General features: G+C 39.1%; 3 protein-coding genes across 3 annotated transcripts; 2 read left to right on the plus strand and 1 right to left on the minus strand.

The window, feature by feature from the left end:
* The first annotated feature begins 2083 nt into the window (after positions 1–2083).
* LOC131683373 (5'-AMP-activated protein kinase catalytic subunit alpha-2) lies at positions 2084–4139 on the plus strand. Its single transcript, XM_058965293.1, has 3 exons — positions 2084–2224; positions 2292–2765; positions 2839–4139. The coding sequence occupies exons 2-3, from the start codon at positions 2298–2300 to the stop codon at positions 3997–3999; spliced, it is 1629 nt and encodes a 542-aa protein (XP_058821276.1). The 5' UTR covers positions 2084–2224; positions 2292–2297; the 3' UTR covers positions 4000–4139.
* Positions 4140–4347: 208 nt separating this feature from the next.
* Positions 4348–10758, minus strand: LOC131683374 (probable ATP-dependent RNA helicase kurz). Its single transcript, XM_058965294.1, has 4 exons — positions 10532–10758; positions 4847–8040; positions 4537–4739; positions 4348–4482 (listed from the first exon to the last, which is right to left on the minus strand). The coding sequence occupies exons 1-4, from the start codon at positions 10604–10606 to the stop codon at positions 4403–4405; spliced, it is 3552 nt and encodes a 1183-aa protein (XP_058821277.1). The 5' UTR covers positions 10607–10758; the 3' UTR covers positions 4348–4402.
* A 4314-nt stretch (positions 10759–15072) lies between these two features.
* Positions 15073–17319, plus strand: LOC131683375 (ribosomal RNA processing protein 1 homolog). The gene is made up of 3 exons (XM_058965295.1): positions 15073–15367; positions 15458–15681; positions 15735–17319. Exons 1-3 carry the CDS (start codon positions 15127–15129, stop codon positions 17247–17249), a joined length of 1980 nt encoding a protein of 659 aa, XP_058821278.1. The 5' UTR covers positions 15073–15126; the 3' UTR covers positions 17250–17319.
* Positions 17320–21212: the final 3893 nt, after the last annotated feature.

Genomic DNA, 21212 nt, shown 5'->3' on the forward strand with positions numbered 1-21212 from the left:
CTAGTGATGAAACACGGAATGAACGAAGCGAAAACAGCTAGGTCGCCAATGGATCCTGGATTCCTGAAGGATAAGGATGGTGGAAGAGTCCTGGAGGATGCAACGAAGTATCGCAGTCTGGTTGGTGGACTTCTTTACTTAGCCGTTGTTGCACGGCCGGACATAGCCAATAGTACGGCCATTTTAGGGCGAAGTTTTTCGGCCCCGAGGGAGTCTGATTGGACAGCTGCGAAGCGCGTTTTGCGCTACCTGAAAGCTACCAGGGATTTATACCTCTGCATGGGTGGGCTCCTTGATAAGCCACTCATCGGCTATTCGGACGCCGATTGGGCCGGCGACATCGATAGCCGACGCTCAACTTCGGGATTCGTGTTTTCATTCGGAGGTGGTACTATTTCGTGGGCAAGTCGGCGACAATCATCCGTAACATTGTCTTCTATGGAAGCTGAATATGTGGCGCTCAGCGAAGCCTGTCAAGAAGCCATCTGGCTGAGGCAGCTTCTACGTGATTTAGGCGAAAACCAGGAGGAGCCAACTGTACTGAAGGAGGACAACCAAGGTTGTCTGGCGTTCGTGAAGACCGAAAGATGCAGCCGTCGATCAAAACATATCGACACCAAGGAACGTTTTGTTCAGGAGTTGTGTGTTACGAAGCAAATCGTCCTGGAGTTCTGTCCGACTGATCTGATGGTTGCGGACGTTCTAACAAAGCCTCTGGGACCGCAGAAGCACGCGATATTCTGTGAAATGCTTGGTCTAGTGAAATAGATATGAAGAAGTCGCTTATTGAGGAGGAGTGTTGAGAGGTACAATAATTACATCTTCACTCATCGATACGCATCCAAGTGCCCCTTGCATTACAGTGACTGTACACCTTTGAACTCCCCCTCGGGCACAACACAGAGAAGAAAACTAATGTGTCATAACTTTTCATGCGGTTGTCGCGTTAACACGTTTATAATACGTCTACCATAAATTTGTTCTCTTTCCAGTTCTCGCGAGTGTTTTCTTTTACCGTTCCTATATCCGAAAACCCACACGCTGTTTCTGCTGTTGTTGACCAAACCTGCCATCAAGTTTAACAGTACTCGTGACAGGATCTTGACCTTTCGCAAGAATCTGTAATTCAACGGTACTTGTGACAGGATCTTGACCTCTCGCAAGAATCTGTAATTTAACAGTATTCGTGACCTATCGCACAATACTGAAATTATCCTCAATCTGTGAGACCACTCGCTCACATTCACATTTGCCGAAACATTTTTTTTTTGTTTTTGTGGGCGTTTTAATTCATTTAACTCACCTTCCAGAGCTTCGACTGCGCCAATGTAGTGACCGAACCTAAATTCTGCGCAATGGAAAAACTGAACTGTTCTTCCTGAATTTCTTCAAGTGAATGAATTTTCATACCAAGTTCGTTGCTAACCCATCTAAACATGGTATGTTCGCACGCTTTGATCATTTATTGATTGCAGTCCCAACATGTATGAAGGAATATAATCAATTAATAAATGGCTTCATAGAAAGCTAGATAATTATTAATATGTGTTAAATCATTATATACAAATTGTAATAGTTCGATTTATTTCATTAGTTTTATTTATTACATTTATTTATTTATTTATTTATTTTAGTTTTATTACATTATCATTTATTCTCTACAAGTTGGTTTTTAACAAAGGGATCAGTTAGAGTGGTTAGATCTGACAAATTTTATTTTGATTCAACAATGTTTCTATTTAATGCAAATAAAAGTATTTGTTGAATTAAACCAAATACATGCTTTCGAGAAACGCCCATTTATGGCGATTTCGCTTGAACCTGAAACTGAGTCAGGTTCTAACCCCAACTGCTGTCAGTTCATACATTTTGACAGCAGTTGGGGTTAGGAACTGACTCAGTTTCGCTTCAAACGAAAACCACATTAGATTCAACAAAACGTTTTTTTTTATTCAAAAAGGCCTGATTTTTCTGCGTGATAGAATCGGTTGTGTCACTGGAGCCGGAATGCGAATCAGTCAGCCAGAATTCCGGCTCATTTCCAACTGAACTTTACTGGGTTGCATGATGTTGTAAATGAGCTGTCAGAAATCTTATTGGCCTTAAAGCTGTCAACAATCCATAAAAAATAATAAAGTTTTTAGTTTTCTAATGATTAGATCATTGATACGATATACGAGAAAATTTTCTTTTTCATCGCAGAACTGGAACTTTAGATTTATATGTGATTAAATTAATACACAGTGAAACAGTATTGGACGTCGAGCGTGTAAAAATTTCCGTGATTTTAGGCAACAATGTCAGATAAAGGGACAACAACAGCACAACCGCTGGTGAAGATAGGTCATTATATTCTGGGAGCGACCCTAGGCACTGGCACGTTCGGAAAGGTTAAGATCGGAGAGCACACAGTTACAAATCATAAGGTAGCTGTTAAGATTTTAAACCGCCAGAAAATAAAAAGTCTAGATGTAGTTGGCAAAATTCGTCGCGAAATTCAGAATCTCAAACTCTTTCGACATCCCCATATAATTAAATTGTATCAAGTGATATCAACACCAACGGATATTTTTATGATTATGGAATATGTGAGCGGAGGAGAGTTGTTCGACTATATTGTTAATAATGGCAAACTGCAGGAATCGGAAGCACGGCGTTTCTTTCAGCAGATCATCTCTGGAGTGGACTATTGCCATCGCCACATGATCGTACATCGTGACTTAAAGCCTGAAAATTTACTACTGGACCACAATCGCCATGTTAAGGTATAGTGCTATTTATAATCTGATCGATGCAATGCATACAATACGAAATTAAACCATTCAATTTATAATACAGATTGCTGATTTTGGACTATCAAACATGATGTTGGATGGAGAATTCTTGCGCACATCTTGTGGTTCTCCTAACTACGCAGCTCCTGAAGTAATTTCGGGTAAACTGTATGCTGGTCCGGAGGTAGATATCTGGTCGTGTGGCGTAATTTTATACGCGTTATTGTGCGGAACCTTGCCGTTTGACGACGAACATGTCCCAACACTGTTTCGGAAGATAAAGTCAGGAATATTCCCGATACCAGAGTATTTGAATAAGCAAGTAGTTAGTTTACTTTGCCAAATGCTTCAGGTTGATCCACTCAAGCGAGCGACTGTGGAGGAAATCAAGAAACACGAATGGTTTCAAAAGGATCTGCCAGCATACTTATTTCCTTCACCAGTGGAACAGGATAGTAGCGTGATTGATACTCATGCTGTAACAGAGGTCTGCGAAAAATTTGGCGTGAAAGAGCAAGAAGTTCACAATGCTCTTCTTAGTGGCGATCCTCATGATCAGTTAGCGATTGCATATCATTTGATTATTGATAACAAACGTATTGCTGATGAAGCGGCAAAGGCAGAGCTGAAAGATTTCTACGTCGCTGGAAGCCCACCGGCTGCCCCATCTCATCCGGAAAGACATACACCTGTAAATGAACCGTTCAAGTCACCCTCAATTCATCCCGAACGCATTGCTCCATTACGTGAGAGACCAACTGTACCTGCTCCTGTGCCATTACAAAATATTACTCCAACAGCTATTCCGATAGATAAACATCGTGGAACTCCAGTCAAGCGGGCTAAATGGCATCTGGGTATAAGGTCGCAATCGAAACCCAATGACATTATGCTGGAGGTTTATCGGGCAATGAAAGCGTTAGATTTTGAGTGGAAAATAATTAATCCGTATCATGTCCGTGTCCGTAACTATAACTCAAGAAATGAAAAATACGTCAAAATGTCACTGCAATTGTATCAGGTGGATGCAAAGAGTTATCTTCTGGATTTCAAATCACTGACAAATGACGAGGTCGAACAAGGAGATGATGTCATCATGGAAAGTCTCACACCCCCACCACCGGTTGGTTTTGGTGGGATTGGGATAACGAGTCAACCTACGGGGCATCATACAATGGAATTTTTTGAGATGTGTGCAGCTCTTATCATACAGTTGGCTCGTTAAGTTTCTCCAGCTTCTATAAAAATTCTGTATTCGCTGTAGGAAATATGTGGAATTTAGTGGGAACGTAACAAAACAAATATCCAAAGTTTATTTTACATGTGATTGAAAACATTGGGTTGCCATCATGCATAGTTATCAGATATCGTACTAATTTAACGATCTATTATTTATTTATATATATATATATATATATATATATATATATATATATATATATATATATATATATATATATATATATATATATATATATATATATATATATATATATATATATATATATATATATATATATATATATATATATATATATATATATATATATATATATATATATATATAACGTTTTATGCTTAGAACATATATTACAATAAAAAACTAAACCACAATACCAATTGATTTTTTAGTTGATTGGCGGCCAAATATTTCGTACGTCTTCATGACATGATGCAGGAAGAAATTGTTGATACTCATGAAGTAGAACTGAAAATTTAAAGTTTATAGAAAAACTCTGTAACCAATGGTTGGCATACGTACAATTGTGATCAACCTCCCAAAGCCGAATCAAACGAGTTCTATCGTAAATGTCATTCTGAAGCATAGTTTTTACAAATGTATTGATCCGTGGAATTGTTGATGAATATGATTTTACTAGCGCTTCTGGTGACGAAAGTAGACTTTTCCTGAATCGCTTCAGTTTGGGAAACACGCACCCAGAAATGAAAAATTTCGAAAAGTATCTGTAATTAAAAATTATAATCGTTAATATGTGACAACTTTTGAACTTCACCCACATCTAAAATATTCTGTAGGAACCATTTACAATTCTGAGGAATAATTAACTCACTGGCATCGTATCATATCCTTCGGCATTTCTATCTCCGTGATCGGCAACACCCAACCAGATTTCCCTATAGTTGCTTGTACTGAACATAAAATGATATCTTTTGCTGAATTATACGTCGGTTCTGGTTCATCCAGCACTTTGATAATGTTACAATATTTCGGCGCTAACTGCAGCAGCCATTCTGGTTGAACAGCTGTAATACCCCGGAGAAACATTTTACTTTTTCCTCCTTCCACGGTTCCATATGCTTCTTGATAGCAAATCCACTCGGCATTTTGCTTATGCAAAACCGAACTGGAGTGTATAAAAACAGGTTCATCCATGTCTGGTAAATTATACGCCTGTTTGTACTTGATACGGTCCGCTTTCAATTTTATTTCGGTATCCGGAATTTTTCGAGCAACTCGATCGGCCATTCCAACTAGCATCAACTGTCGCAGAAGATTGGCTTGTGTATCATTCGGTGGTAATAACATTGGATCCACCATAAGGTTGAGATCCGTGAAATTTGCGTTACTTTCGTTGGTAAGCTGAACACGTAACTTACGAATCTCTTTGATTGCCTTTAGACGTATGCCATTATCTTCGCAGAATTCGGGAAGTCGATTTTTGCTGTTGGCAAATTCAGCAGCTCCCACCGCTCGAAGTAGAATCATAGGATCACCGAGCAGGAGGGAGTTGTTAGTTCCCGCCCAAGCTTTTCGTTTGCTACGCCACTTCTTGCAACTGCTGGATTCTTCGGAAAGGGATACTTCTTGAAGAACTTCCTGAACCGAAAGAGCAGCTACCATACAAATGGTGTATGGCAGTAAACCATGCTGATGACTTAAAGCCAACATTTTCCCAAACCGTGGAGCAACGGGAAATGCAGAAATTGTACGACCTAAATCAGTTACGCGAGTCAGTGATTGGGATTTATTGTTTGTGTTTATGATGCATTCCTGAAGCGCGCCCATGAGCAGGAGTTTTTTCTCAGCTATCTGTAGCTGTGTGCGATCCGGAGGCGAAGGAAACGGAAAATTAACAACTTTATCAATGCCCATACATTTCATCTGTAGCACCAGATCGTCGACCGGTTTCAGCTGAATTTCCGGAGTAGCATAATCCACAAATTCATCATTATACACTGCACTTGAATAAAGGCGATAACAGTGACCAGCAGTAACTCTTCCGGCTCTCCCAGCTCGCTGATTAGCCGATGCTTTGCTAATGAAGGTTACTACAAAAGCAGTCACACCAGTTACTTTATCATATAATTTTGTTTTTTTGCGCCCACAATCGACCACATACTTAATGCCAGGGATTGTGAGCGATGTTTCTGCAACATTAGTAGCTACTACGCAGAGTCTAGTCCCATCAGGAGGAGTTTCAAACACTCGTTGTTGTTTTCCAGAGGACAGGATAGAATACAAAGGTAGCACCCAAAGTGGCTGACTGGCGGTTTGTTCAGCAATACGCAACAAATCATCACAATCCGACTCGGTATCATTGGTCTCATCTGCTGATAAATTACCATCGTCTTGGTTATCTCTTTCATCTGGCTCTGATTCGTCCCATGGCATTTGGTAGTTATCCAAGTTAATTTGAGGTAATTCAATCCCTGACTTCTTGTTTTTTTGTTTAAGTTTTTGCTTTTTATCTCGCTTTGGTGCTTTGTTAGAATTAACAAAAGTTTTCAACTGCTCGTCTTCATCTTCGGAGATACTTGCTATCGAATTCGGTATAGCACACTTAATCGAACGATTCTCTTTGTATGGAAAGGCTTTTCGAAGTTTTTTTACCATATAAGAGACTTCCTTCTGGCCCGTTAAAAAAACCAGTATACCACCTTCCGGTAACTTGGTATGTATTTTTACTGTTTTTAACAATGCTTCGCGGACATAATCTGAAGAAGTTGTTTTACTGAAATGTACAGTCACTGGAAATTGTCGCGATTCTACATTAATAATCGGTGGAATCTTACTGAAGAGCATCTGATTTTCCGTAAAATCTTTTACCCTTAGTGTGGCTGACATTATAATCAGTTTTAAAGGAATTCCTTTCTTATTTCGTAAAACAACAATCCTCGATAACAGGCCAACAAGTATATCAGTGTATATACTACGTTCGTGTGCTTCATCCAAAATAACAACAGAGTATGCCGTAAGCATAAAATCGTTTTCAATTTCTTTCAACAATACACCATCTGTAACGAATTTTATTCTAGTATGATCCGTAACGTTACCTTCAAAACGAATTAAATACGAAACGATACTAGTTGAAACATTCATTTCTGTGGAGACTCGTTTCGACATTGAAATTGCAGCAACACGCCGTGGCTCAGTTATAACGATCATGCCATGCGCTGGCAGTGCATATCCAGCTTCATATAAGAATTGTGGAATCTGTGTTGTTTTACCACTTCCAGTTTCTCCAGCTAGAATAGTGACAGAGTTTTCACTGATTGTTTCCATGATTACTTGCTCTTCGGCAAGTATAGGAAGCTTTAATCGAGCGGCCTGAATTTCCGGATCACGATCTAGATGAACATACGTAACTGGTTGTCTTTCCAAGCGTGCTACCTTCACATTTGCTTTATTTTCTGCTTCAGGTTTCAAAGATTTTCCCACAAATTCTGTGTGCTTGGGTAGTGGCATATTTTGTTGATCAGGGGGGATATTTTTATCTGTACCTCCTCTGGCATTATCTTCATTTTCCCCATGTATTTCCTTGTCTGAAGACGAATTTTCTTCAACAATGTTAAAAAAATTTCCGACGTGTTCAGCATCTTCCAGACATTTTCGTTTTCTAGATAGAGCCAGACGCTTTTTTCTAGTTTGAACCAGGTTCTTATTTTTTTGCTCACAGCTGCGGCCAGGGATGATGGTTGCCGTTTTTATGATAGAGCCAAACTTTTGCTCCTTAAAATGTTGCTTCAAACCTTTGGTTTGCACCGAGCTTAGCTTGGTGTAGTTTTTTAATTCTTCGTTCGATACTTGTACTTCAGCCAAGGCAGTGATCAATGACAAACGATTTTCCTTTTTCTTTTTTTGATCGACAATTTTTTCCAGACGTTTTCTTTGTTTTTTAGACAGAATTTTTGAAACAGCCGCTTTATCTCGTTTAATTTTAGTTGGTCGTTTTCTGGAGGGTAGCACCAGTAAATTTGCTTCATCTGTTCCGACATAGTCCTCACTTTGGAAATCTAATTTTATCTGCAAGATCGATAGAACGAGTACACGAGTGTTAGTATATAATAAATTGGACACTAAATATAAAACAGAGTAAATTATATACTGCCTATACTGCCGTTCTACGCATAATTGTCTCATGTATATAGGGAATCCCATAGAACATGGGACAAAATTTTTAATATTTAATATGCTTATAACGGCAGTATAATCGCAAATCAATCCTATGTAGATAGGGATTCCCATTGAACGTGGGGTTGACTTGCGATTATGGGCAGTATAATCGCAAGTCAATCCCATTGGACATGAGACAGACTTGCGATTACGGGCGGTATAGTTACGATAAAGGGTTAAACTGTAAAGGATTGCCATTTCATGCACATATTGTGTAGTATTCTTTTCTTTTTGTTGCAATTGAAACAATACTAATTCTAGAGAAAATTTTCAATAGGACGTAAGAAACATTGAGAGCCTTTCTTTGTTTACTTTCTCTTTCGTTTATTACGACGTCATTACAACACTTTGTACTAATTTTCCAGTACATATCGAAAGCCGACGGTTTTTACTACAATATTATGCAAAGAGTAGAGTAGTAAATGTTGAAATGGCTGAATAATGAACAGAAGAGAAAGACCTCAAAGAGAATCTCTCATTGTTACTTACGTCCTATTGAAAATTTTCTCTAGAATTGATCTTATAAGCACTATGGATTCGATTTTACATTATGTTGAGTAAATGCGGTATTCGGGTTAATGAGATTCAGGCAAGTGGTCTATTCGGGTTTATAGCATTTGGGTAAATGGTTCATTCGGATAAATGGCTTTCGAGCGAATGTCATTCGGGTAAATGACTTTCGCGTGATTGTGATAGAACCCTATGATCACAAGCTCGAAACAAATTAGCCTAACCATATCATCAGCTTCACGCAACTAGGGTACATGGGAACGCTAGCTGATTATCTACAACAACGCCTGCAAAATGGGCAAATGACACGCGTTCGAAGTCTCTTTTTTGCACTACACCGGTGTAGCACCAAGAAAAACCGAAAACGCTATTAATGTAATATCTAGACCAACACGTTAAAAAGGCGTAAGTGCAAATGAGAGCCTCTCTATGTTTACTTTCTCTTTCGATTATTATGGCTTCATCATAAGGTAATTAGGCAATCCATTAGACGTTTGTTTGACAATTCAGCGGTGGGTTCTGTCAACAGGTCTACTCCTGCGAACAGAAAAACTCGTCCGACAAACATCTTTCGTTAGTCCGATTCGTTTGATGTTGGATCGAATCAACGATATTGTTGGACGTCGCACCCCTCGGAGTAACGTCAGAATAAGTAAACAAGAAATAATCAGCTGATCAGAAACGTCTCATGGATTGCCTAATTGTTCCGAATCGAGGCTTTTTCGAAAAATGGGTTACTGTTTTGTCGGAAATGTTTCTAAATGGCATATTTTACAACAAACAATGAAAAAAAAAATCTGGGGGAAAGCTTCAAAGTAGTTTAAATTAAAAAAAAAGTTGTTCCTGGTAACCGTACTCACAGTGGTATTACGCATGAGTAACATTTTGGGCGAGTGTAGTGTGATGCGGCTTGGCCGCATAGCCGAGGATTCGAAGCGGCGCAAAGTCGCTGAGAATCCACCGGACGAGGTAGTCTTGTTTTCGCTGTGATCCACTTGTTTGCCTCATATACCCAAACATAGGGCACACGAACGAAGCGATGTGGCGTAGCCACATTAGACAGGACAATATGTTATTTGTGTTAATAAATACTATCCTATTGCTACTAAATATTTGCGTATTCAAGTTTCACATTATTATTTATTCTTCCTTGACCTAATTCAATGTTAACAAGTTACCATGTACATTTGTTGACAATAAATAACAGTAATTTTGTAATTTGTAATTTTATTGAGCACGATAACCTGTTAGTACAGACTTTGAATCAGGTCAAGGAAGTAATTTGTTGTATTGTTTATATTATAAAATGGAACATTATTAATGCCTAATGCTTTTCTCTCGGTCTTTCGTTCAATCGGACTTAAACTAGAGATAGCCGCTATGTTTGAGTATACCGGGCAAACGAGTGGATCACAGGTTCGCTTGCACTTCCGACAGCAAAAACAAGACCAACTCGTCCGTCTCTTGAACTCGGATATACGGCCAAGCCGCATCACATTATCTTCGCTCCAGACATCATGCACAATACCACTGTGAGGTCGGTTACTAGGAACAACATATATTTTCAGTTAAACTACTTTAAAGCTTTCCCCCTGATTTTTTTTCATTGCTTGTGGTAAAATTGTAACTTGATTAATCGCACGGTAACCTGTTGGTTTTACTCAGGGCAAGGATAGTGCCATTTAAAACCATTTCCGACAAAATTCAACCCATTTTACGTAAAAGCCGCTTTTCGGAACAATTACCGGGTCCGCTATTGACCTTGGATTTCGGACCGAATGTTTCGCCAGCAGATCTAACGTCCTCCACACCAATTTTACCATCCAGTTACCTGTTTAGTAGCACTGTTATCGATGATTGTTTCAAATTGCTTTCGGCCTTTTTCGTTAAATCGTCTTTTCCCCATGTTTATCTTCAGATATCGGGTTTTGTTGGAACGGAATTTGCTGATAGAAAAATAACTATATAATATAACAATATTATAATAAAAAATCTCTGTATAGAGAATGTGGATAATACTACACTCCACATTCCAATCGTTTGTTTACCTTTTATATGTCAGTGTGCCCTTACACACCGGTCAAACCATTCGGAATTTGATTCGGAATCCTGAATGGAGTCACCCAGTAAAGTTCAGCCGGAAATGAACCGGAATTCTGGCTGGTTCCAGTTCGTACAAGGGTTCCAGTGACACAATCGATTCTAGTTAGAATCGGTTGTATCACTGGAGCCCGTGTAAGAATTGGAACCAGCCAGAATTCCGGTTCATTTCCGGCTGAACTTTACTGGGCAAGAGGCCATGACTACCCTCTAAGAACGGTTGGTTTCAAAATCGTCCAATGAAGGACGTTCGTGGGACCAATTTGGACAACGTCCAAATAACCGTTCAACGAACGTCCATCGATGGACCCGTGTTGAACGATTTTGAAACAATTTTTTGGACGTCTCAGTGGGTAGAGCACTCTAGTTAGAGTGTGGCCAAGAGGCCATGACGTATCCAAACGAACATTGAGATATCTGACGTTTAAAATACGCACACCGAGATCTCGCATTTTTATACTACCGTCCTCCCTTAAGCCCACGAGCGGTTTGTTTTCCTCCCAATTCGCAGTGCAAATGATTTGTTTTCCTCCCAATTTAAACGTCAAAACGACACAATACTAACGCAGCGGGATAAGTCTATGGAATTTGACGTATACACAATAGAAATACGTCAAATTTCATGTTCGTTTGGATACGTCATGGCCTCTTGGCCACACTCTAATTAGAGTGCTCTACTTACACGAGGTGTCCCTCTAAGAACGGTTGGTTTCAAAATCGTCCAATGACGGACGTTCGTTGGACCAATTTGGACAACGTCCATCGTTGGACCCGTGTTGAACAATTTTGAAACAAATTTTTGGACGTCTCAGTGGGGTTAGTAATGACATTACACGGAAACGAAAAACTACCTAAAATTGAGTTCCTTTGACTCAATCTCGTGGTATCGTGGGAGAACTTAAAATTAGGTAAACCGTGTTGAAGGTAGTTTCCATTTAACCACGGCAAGAATTACAACTCATTGATAGATTTTTTATACTCAAATTTAAGTTGAATTTACCTAATTTTGAGTATACCCCAAACAACTCAAAAGTACCTTCCTCCACGGAAGACCTCGACTGAGTCGAATCTCTCGTTTTGCTTTTGAAAACACTAATAAGTGCGAAAGCGACGCGCAACTCAAAAGTAAGTTAAAAGAACTTATGCTGCAGGTTGTTTTATTTAACCGTGTAGTGAACAGTAAAGCCAAATTGACACTTTTCCGATCCGATCCCAGTTAAACTCATTCCGGAACCGGTTCGGATTTCTGAATGGAGTCATTATGGATTCCAACCCAGTGAGACGTCCAAAAAATTGTTTCAAAATCGTTCAAACAGGGGTCCATCGATGAACGTTCGATGAACGGTTATTCGGACGTTGTCCAAATTGGTCCCACGAACGTCCTTCATTGGACGATTTTGAAACCAACCGTTCTTAGAGGGAAATCAAATGCAACAACCGATTCCAACTCAGAATCGGTTGTTGCATTTGATTTGGAATCCATACTGACTCCATTCAGGATTACAAATTCCGAATGGTTTGACCGGGGATTCAGCGACGGTTCAGTAACGTGCACGGACGCCAACATAATTTCATAAAATCAAATGCGAGCATTCACACAGTAGATACAGAACACTAGATAAGGATTTTCGCTGGTGTTCCCATTGTTTTCGCCTCGGAACCAGAGTTAAAATATTCAAATTCATTGAATGAAAATTGATCATATTCAGCTGCATTCATTTTCAATATTCAGTGACGCAGCTGAAAACGTCAAACGAACAAACCGCCCATTCATCCATGCAGATTTTCATTCGTCTCCGATTATTACACGAAGCGACCGTGCAGCAACGAATCAAACGCATCAAAGTAGGCCCTGGCACAATGTAAGCGATGATAATTGTTGTTTCATATGCTTTACCGGCATTTGAAAACATTTTCCTAGATAATTAGTGAAATGAATATATTGTACGATATTCAACTGAATGAATAAGGATGGATATCTGAATGAATATTTTTTCTATTCACCGCGAGTCGCGTCAGGTTCATTTTCAGCCGTCAAAAAAGAGCTTCGATTATTTTTAACTTTGCTCGAAACATGTTTGTTGTGCTTTCGGTATATATCTGTCAAGTTATCGAAAGTCTTTGGTCCGCACTTTTGTCCAGTTAGCCGGAAATGAACCGGAATTCTGGCTGGTTCCAGTTCGTATTCCCGCTCCACTGAAACAACCGATTCTAATTAGAAACGGTTGTGTCAATGGAGTTGGAATACGAACTGGAAATGGCGCGTTCCCTGGGCGATTTAGGGGCGATTTAAGGGCGGGTAGAGCGGCAAAAAAATGACGGCGGCAAATCGCCCAAATGTTGCATATAAAATAGCCCCCTAATTGCCAGCAAATTGCTGGCAAACTGTAGGGCAATTAGCGCATCCGAGTTGGCAAATAGCCCCACGCTAGCCAGCAATTTGCCCTTTTTGACAGTGTATTCATAGTTATAATTAAGTTTATTGTGATTACCGTGTAGAGCGCTATCCCAGATAGGCAATTTTGTTAAATATTCTACCAATTTCATTGAAATGTTTCGCTTAGTATGTAACTATTCCGTTGAAGCATATTTTCAATTATCATTAAAATTATTGGCAGCATTAAAATGAAATTGAGAGAATATATAATAAAATTGTTTGCTTTTTTCATTTTAATTTTTAAGTTCAAATATTTAGAAAAAATAAACATGCAAAAACAAATCTGTCGTTGATTAAACGTATTTTATGCATTGTTAGAATAAAATTGCAATAAGCATTCCCAAAATAAAAATAGATTATGCTATGATAGTATATTACCATATTTATGCATTCCAATGGGTGAATAGACCGAATATGGTTTTTGCATAAAATTTATGCTATTTAGTATTTTTCTTTTTCTCCGTGTAGATGAGAGTAGTCGGAATGATGTAGTACCGATGTCGGATGGAGATGACCTCCCAGTAAAGTTCAGCCGGAAATGAACTGGAATTCTGGCTGGTTCCCGTTCGTATACGGGCTCTAGTGATACAACCGATTCTAACTAGAATCGGTTGTGTCACTGGAGCCGGAATACGAACTGGAACCAGCCAGAATTCCGGCTCATTTCCGGCTGAGCTTAACGGGGCTACTTCGATCAGACATCATGTTGAACTATCAAACAAATTTTGCTCATTTTTGAGTAAAAGCGTTTTAGCTGCAATGAGTAGCTGAGGATAAGCGTGCAGAAGACCCAGTTAAGCTCAGCCGGAAATGAACCGGAATTCTGGCTGGTTCCAGTTCGTATTCCGGCTCGTGACACAACCGATTCTAGTTAGAATCGGTTGTTGCACTGGAGCCGGAATACGAACTGGAACCAGCCAGAATTCCAGTTCATTTCCGGCTGAACTTTACTGGGGACGTGTGTTCACTCCCTCTAAGAACGGTTGGTTTCAAAATCGTCCAATGAAGGACGTTCGTTGGACCAATTTGGACAACGTCCAAATAACCGTTCAACAAACGTCCATCGTTGGACCCGTGTTGAACGATTTTGAAACAATTTTTTGAACGTCTCAGTGGGCTCCCTCTAAGAACGGTTGGTTTCAAAATCGTCCAATGAAGGGCGTTCGTTGGACCAATTTGGACAACGTCCAAATAACCGTTCAACGAACGTCCATCGTTGGACCCGTGTTGAACGATTTTGAAACAATTTTTTGGACGTCTCAGTGGGCTAGAGCACTCTAATTAGAGTGTGGCCAAGAGCCCAGTGAGCAAATTTTCTGGCAGAGACCGCTCTGTTAGATTTCTGTAAGTCTTGGTTTGGCAGCCCTGTCAGATTTCTGCGCGTATCCTGTCGGGTTAGTTGAGCTAGGGCGAAATTTTGACAGGAACCGAGCAAAACCCTGGCATAACTCGGACATAAACTGTGCAAAGATCCTGGCAATTCCTACCTGGTAGAATTTAGCACGAATCGAGCAAAATATCTGACAAAGATGTGGCAGGAAGCGTGCAGAGATCTTGGCCGTACATTTCTGACTGGATTCTGGATAAAAGTGAGCAGCATCGGTTGGTTTAACCGCTTCTGTCAGAAACGGTTGTTGCATTTGAGCGAATTCGTTGCCAAATTAAAGTCAAGGTTGAGTTATTATTTTTGCCGTAGTTAAATGGAAATTACCTTCAACACGGTTTACCTAATTTTACATTCCTGCACGATAATACGAGATTGAGTCAAAAGTACAGAATTTTAGGTAGTTTTTCGGTGGCGTGTAGTGTTCGCATCTGTCATCGCTGTCACTGCCATTAATATTTTATTTTATCAGGTCGTTTGTTTTTGTAGAAGTTTTTTGTTTAAGATGGTGGTCAAATTAGATAGGTTGTATCCACGTGCCGGAGAAATTTCTACCGGCTTGGTCTCGCACAGTAATCTGGATTCGCCGCAAGGGCACCAACTGAAGAAAATAGAGGAGAAATCTGTTCTGGTGGCAAGAGAACTAAAATTTGTTAGATCACTTGCGGGAAACGATGCCAAGCTTAGACGAAAGGTCCTTAAGAATCTTAGAACATGGCTCACCACTAGGAGCAAGAGTACTTTTGGTATGTGTCGATTAGAGATTCCTGGAGTAGCCACGCCTCTCGAGTCTATTGTTTTTTATGAATGTTTTTATAAAATATTGCGTTCTGCAGCGTTCACGGAAACGGACTTCCTACGATTATGGAAAGGTTTATTCTACTGTATGTGGATGTCGGATAAACCACTGATTCAAGAGAATTTAGCTGAGGAGATTGCTTCTTTGGTGAAATGTTTTGATGATTTGCGTATATCTCTCCAATATTTTGGGGCATTTCTTGAAATCATGTGTATAGAATGGTTCGGAATTGATCATTGGAGGATTGACAAATTTATGATGGTAAACACACAAATTAGAAATTAGAGAAACAGCTAATGATTTTTTTTCTTCAGCTTGTTCGTCGGTGCACTCGTCAAATGCTAATTCTTATGCATGAGGCCCAATGGCCAAATCAACACGTTAAGTCTCTAATGCAACACATCGAAAAAACTATTCTTAGTACAGACAGGTGTTCCTTCGGGCTTACTAAGCATTTTAACGAATTATTTTTGGAAGAAATTGCTAAGGTCAGTGAAGGTGATGTAAACGCGGAAACTATTCATACTATCGTGCAGACATATGCCATACGGCTGCTTGGAACAAATGATAGGCGATTGATTAAACACATAACATCGAGCATATTTCATAGTTTATTATATCAATCGGAGCTTGGACAAAATTACCAGGAGAAGTTTGATCTATGGAAGAAAAATAATTTTGTCACTGGTAACATTGATGATGTTGATTTTGAAGTTCAATATGAAGGAAGTGAAAATGAACAAGAAAACGGCGATAATAGCCAAAATGAACGTGTGTATGATCCTCGTGCCGGTCAAGTCGATGTCATCATACAGGCAATTAAGTTTGATCCTCTGAAAATAGTTGACATTTTTGAAAGTAATCGATTCAAATCGTTTGTTACGTCGAAAGGCAAAAAACAAATGAAAATGCTCGTGAAGCAGTACAAAACATTTGCAAGCGGGTTATTTCCGCTTGGTATCCAATCAGTCGAAAGTATATCTAAAAACGATTATGATGTAGATATAGACCAGCAAGTTGAAGAGCTGGACAACTATCAGAAGAAGTTATTCGGAGAGGATGCAGTCAAGAAAAAGAATAAAAAAAAGGTGAAACAGATAAAATTGAATGATTCCGTTGTTCGCAAAGGTTTAAAAGATGGGGCTCATTTGAAATCTGAAGCCACTACAACTAAAAAAAAGAAAAAGTTGTCCAAGTCTCAACTGAAAGACGCAAAATTGAAAAAATTGAAGCTTAGAAGGGAGGAAAAGATCGAAGCAATCAAAGAAAAAAAGTCTGAATCTAAGCAGAAATTGGATGTTATAACATCCGAACTAAAGGTGAAAGACTCAAATGTACCTACGAAAAGCTTCGTGAAAACAGAACAACTTCCAACTAAAACAGAAGGAACGTTTGACGTCAAGGATGAATGGTCTGAGTCTATTAAAGATGGTGAACTAGAATTTTTTCTACCATCGCGGAAAACTAAACTAGCAGAAATTAAGAGGCAAGATGAGAAAGAAGGATGGTGCTCTTCACACAGTAAACCAATCATGGTAAAAAATCCGTTTGCAACACCCAAAAGTTCGATGAAATCTTTAAAGCGCTCCTTTGAAACATCAGCCCCGAACGACTCACCAGGGGCTAAAAAACGGGTTAAAATTGCTTTAAATAAAAATGTCTCCCAGGACTTGTGTCAACACATTCAGCAAGTTAAAAGTTCTCCCCAGTTGCCGTTTGATTCTACCAAAAAACCTTCAAAAGGTGCTTTGAAGCCAAATTTAATTCCCAGCCCTATAAATCCGTTTTATCGCAAAAAGATTGGTCTCAATCTTAAGAAAGGATTGTAGCATAACGGAGTCACTTTGTAAAATTTATGCGCAAGGCAACATTAATATTGAATAAAGTGTATTAAATGTACTCTCGGTTTGCATTTGCAATTGTATCACCATAAGCAGGCATTGTATTTATCACTCATATGAGTAAATGAGTCCGGATAATTTGTCCCTTCGATAATAAAAACATTTTCACACGAAAAGTTATTGGCACACACACAACTTGTCCGGATAAATCCAACGCATTATTTCCCCGGGTGAATAAATACGCCGGAGAATGAGCTAATAAGTTAATCATGGTATCCTCTGCGCTCGCTGCCTTGCTGGCGCCATTGCAAAACACGACAAAACAAATCTATCGTATTTCTTTGTTGCTTTTCTTAGAAATGAAGTGCATATTTTGACACTTATTGATTTCCACAAAAATAAAATATCACCTTCGGTGAGAAGGAAAAAAAATCAGATAAATTTATTTCCACGTTATGTGTGGAGACTGAGAATTTTGCAACCTCCCGGTAAAGTTGGAAATGGATAAGCTCCTCGCATGAGTGAATGAGAATTACAATGCCTGATCCTAACTGATATAAAGGGACAAGAGTCACTCGCATGACTGCGCCGTGTTATTCTTGTATGTCATTCTCTTAGCCGTTTTAGGTATTAATAACTGGATTGCAGTTATGCTCCAACTTTTGAAGTCGATGGAGGAATAATATTCTTTTTAAAGCTCAGGTCAATGAGGAATGTTTATGCTACGACTGAAACTGCCTCCGATTTCATTTTTCTGTCGTTACTGACAAACACATTCGTACAAAGGTGTAATATAGAATAATGATAAATTTATGATTAGTCGCACTTCATTTGACATTTTGAAACGGATACGAGCTATCCTAAATTTTCCGGCGGATGAGTACAAAATTATCCTCTTTCTCATCAGCACTGCTATCGAACCAAATATCTAAACAAACATTTTCGTTTCGGTAGTTAAAAAAAATTTTGCTCAATATAGCAATATGTTTAAAGACTGGTTCAATTTTTGATTTTTAGCTCCACCAGGCTCTATTGATTCTTTTTATGGACCTTAGTAATTGTGCAAATTTTGATACCGATAGGTTGTGTCTACGGACCCTCCAAAAGTTTCAAAGTTTATATGGAAATTAGTATGGAAAATCGGTTAAAATTAAAAACAAAATTCTTGAAAAATCATCTCATCAATCAATTCATGAGAACACTATATATTTCTAATGGTATTCTTCTACTGAACACATGCGTGGAACATTTGAAGTTTGTGAAAATTCGCTGAGAAAAGTTATTAACTAAAGAAGCAGCATGACTACAAAACAAGTGGATTTTATTATTGATCATAGCAACCCTGTTTGAATAGCTCTATCGTTATATAAGTGTAAACTAGGCTTACCACCAACCACTCCCGTATGGCAGATGCAGGATCTTTTGGCATTAAATGCGAATCACCTGAGTCTGCGGCATGTCCGGACAAGCGTAGTCAATTTAATGACTTATGCTGTCGGAACCGACAAAAAGTTTTCACGGAAAACTTCCACCCTAAGCATTTTGCGACGATGAAACTCAGTTAGTTTTTGCCCTCACTAATTGCGTGCCGGGGTGTTTTATTTCATCGACTATTGTGTCTGCCTCAACAAGCAGGGTTACCATATTCAGATTTTTTTTACAATTTTTGATCACAGATTCTTTTTTACAGATGACAGATTTTTGGCGTTTTGATGAAAATTTCACAGATTTTCACAGATTTTTGGAAATATTGTGATTTTTCACAGATTTTTTGGAAATTTATCACAGATTTTCACAGATTTTTGCCTTTCTCATATAGAAAGGTTATGCAATCACTCTGAAAAACGTCAACCTAATCCCGGCCCGGAGGGCCGAGTGTCATATCCCATTCGACTCAGTTCGTCGAGATCGGAAAAAGTCTGTATGTGTGTGTGTATGTATGTATGTGTGTGTATGTGTGTGTGTGTATGTATGTGCGTATGTGTCAAATAATGTCACTCATTTTTCTCAGAGATGGCTGGACCGATTTGCCCAAACTTAGTCTCAAATGAAAGGTGCAACCTTCCCATCGGCTGCTATTGAATTTTGGATCGATCGGAATTCTGGTTCCGGAATTACGGGTTTCAGAGTGCGGCCACACAGAAATTTCTCATATAAACTATAGGAAAAATTAAAAATAGAATTTTTATTTTTGATGCTAAATGTGTTCAAGGTGCATGAAACGTCGAGATTTGATGCAAACTCGAAAAAAAAATTTGACTACGATTCACTTTTTTGGATTTTGGCACATTTTTGCCTTTCTCATATAGAAAGGTTATGCAATCACTCTGAAAAACGTCAACCTAATCCCGGCCCGGAGGGCCGAGTGTCATATCCCATTCGACTCAGTTCGTCGAGATCGGAAAAAGTCTGTATGTGTGTGTGTATGTATGTGTGTGTGTGTATGTGTGTGTGTCTATGTGTGTGTGTATGTGTGTGTGTGTGTATGTGCGTATGTGTCAAATAATGTCACTCATTTTTCTCAGAGATGGTTGGACCGATTTGCCCAAACTTAGTCTCAAATGAAAGGTGCAACCTTCCCATCGGCTGCTATTGAATTTTGGATCGATCGGAATTCTGGTTCCGGAATTACGGGTTTCAGAGTGCGGCCACACAGAAATTTCTCATATAAACTATAGGAAAAATTAAAAATAGAATTTTTATTTTTGATGCTAAATGTGTTCAAGGTGCATGAAACGTCGAGATTTGATGCAAACTCGAAAAAAAAATTTGACTACGATTCACTTTTTTGGATTTTGGCACATTTTTGCCTTTCTCATATAGAAAGGTTATGCAATCACTCTGAAAAACGTCAACCTAATCCCGGCCCGGAGGGCCGAGTGTCATATCCCATTCGACTCAGTTCGTCGAGATCGGAAAAAGTCTGTATGTGTGTGTGTATGTATGTATGTGTGTGTATGTGTGTGTGTATGTGTGTCTGTGTGTATGTATGTGCGTATGTGTCAAATAATGTCACTCATTTTTCTCAGAGATGGCTGGACCGATTTGCCCAAACTTAGTCTCAAATGAAAGGTGCAACCTTCCCATCGGCTGCTATTGAATTTTGGATCGATCGGAATTCTGGTTCCGGAATTACGGGTTTCAGAGTGCGGCCACACAGAAATTTCTCATATAAACTATAGGAAAAATTAAAAATAGAATTTTTATTTTTGATGCTAAATGTGTTCAAGGTGCATGAAACGTCGAGATTTGATGCAAACTCGAAAAAAAAATTTGACTACGATTCACTTTTTTGGATTTTGGCACATTTTTGCCTTTCTCATATAGAAAGGTTATGCAATCACTCTGAAAAACGTCAACCTAATCCCGGCCCGGAGGGCCGAGTGTCATATCCCATTCGACTCAGTTCGTCGAGATCGGAAAAAGTCTGTATGTGTGTGTGTATGTATGTATGTGTGTGTATGTGTGTGTGTGTATGTGTGTGTGTATGTGTGTGTGTATGTATGTGCGTATGTGTCAAATAATGTCACTCATTTTTCTCAGAGATGGCTCGACCGATTTGCCCAAACTTAGTCTCAAATGAAAGGTGCAACCTTCCCATCGGCTGCTATTGAATTTTGGATCGATCGGAATTCTGGTTCCGGAATTACGGGTTTCAGAGTGCGGCCACACAGAAATTTCTCATATAAACTATAGGAAAAATTAAAAATAGAATTTTTATTTTTGATGCTAAATGTGTTCAAGGTGCATGAAACGTCGAGATTTGATGCAAACTCGAAAAAAAAATTTGACTACGATTCACTTTTTTGGATTTTGGCACATTTTTGCCTTTCTCATATAGAAAGGTTATGCAATCACTCTGAAAAACGTCAACCTAATCCCGGCCCGGAGGGCCGAGTGTCATATCCCATTCGACTCAGTTCGTCGAGATCGGAAAAAGTCTGTATGTGT

The sequence above is a fragment of the Topomyia yanbarensis genome, chromosome 2 (assembly GCF_030247195.1).
Source record: "Topomyia yanbarensis strain Yona2022 chromosome 2, ASM3024719v1, whole genome shotgun sequence".
Taxonomy (NCBI): Eukaryota; Metazoa; Arthropoda; class Insecta; order Diptera; family Culicidae; genus Topomyia; species Topomyia yanbarensis.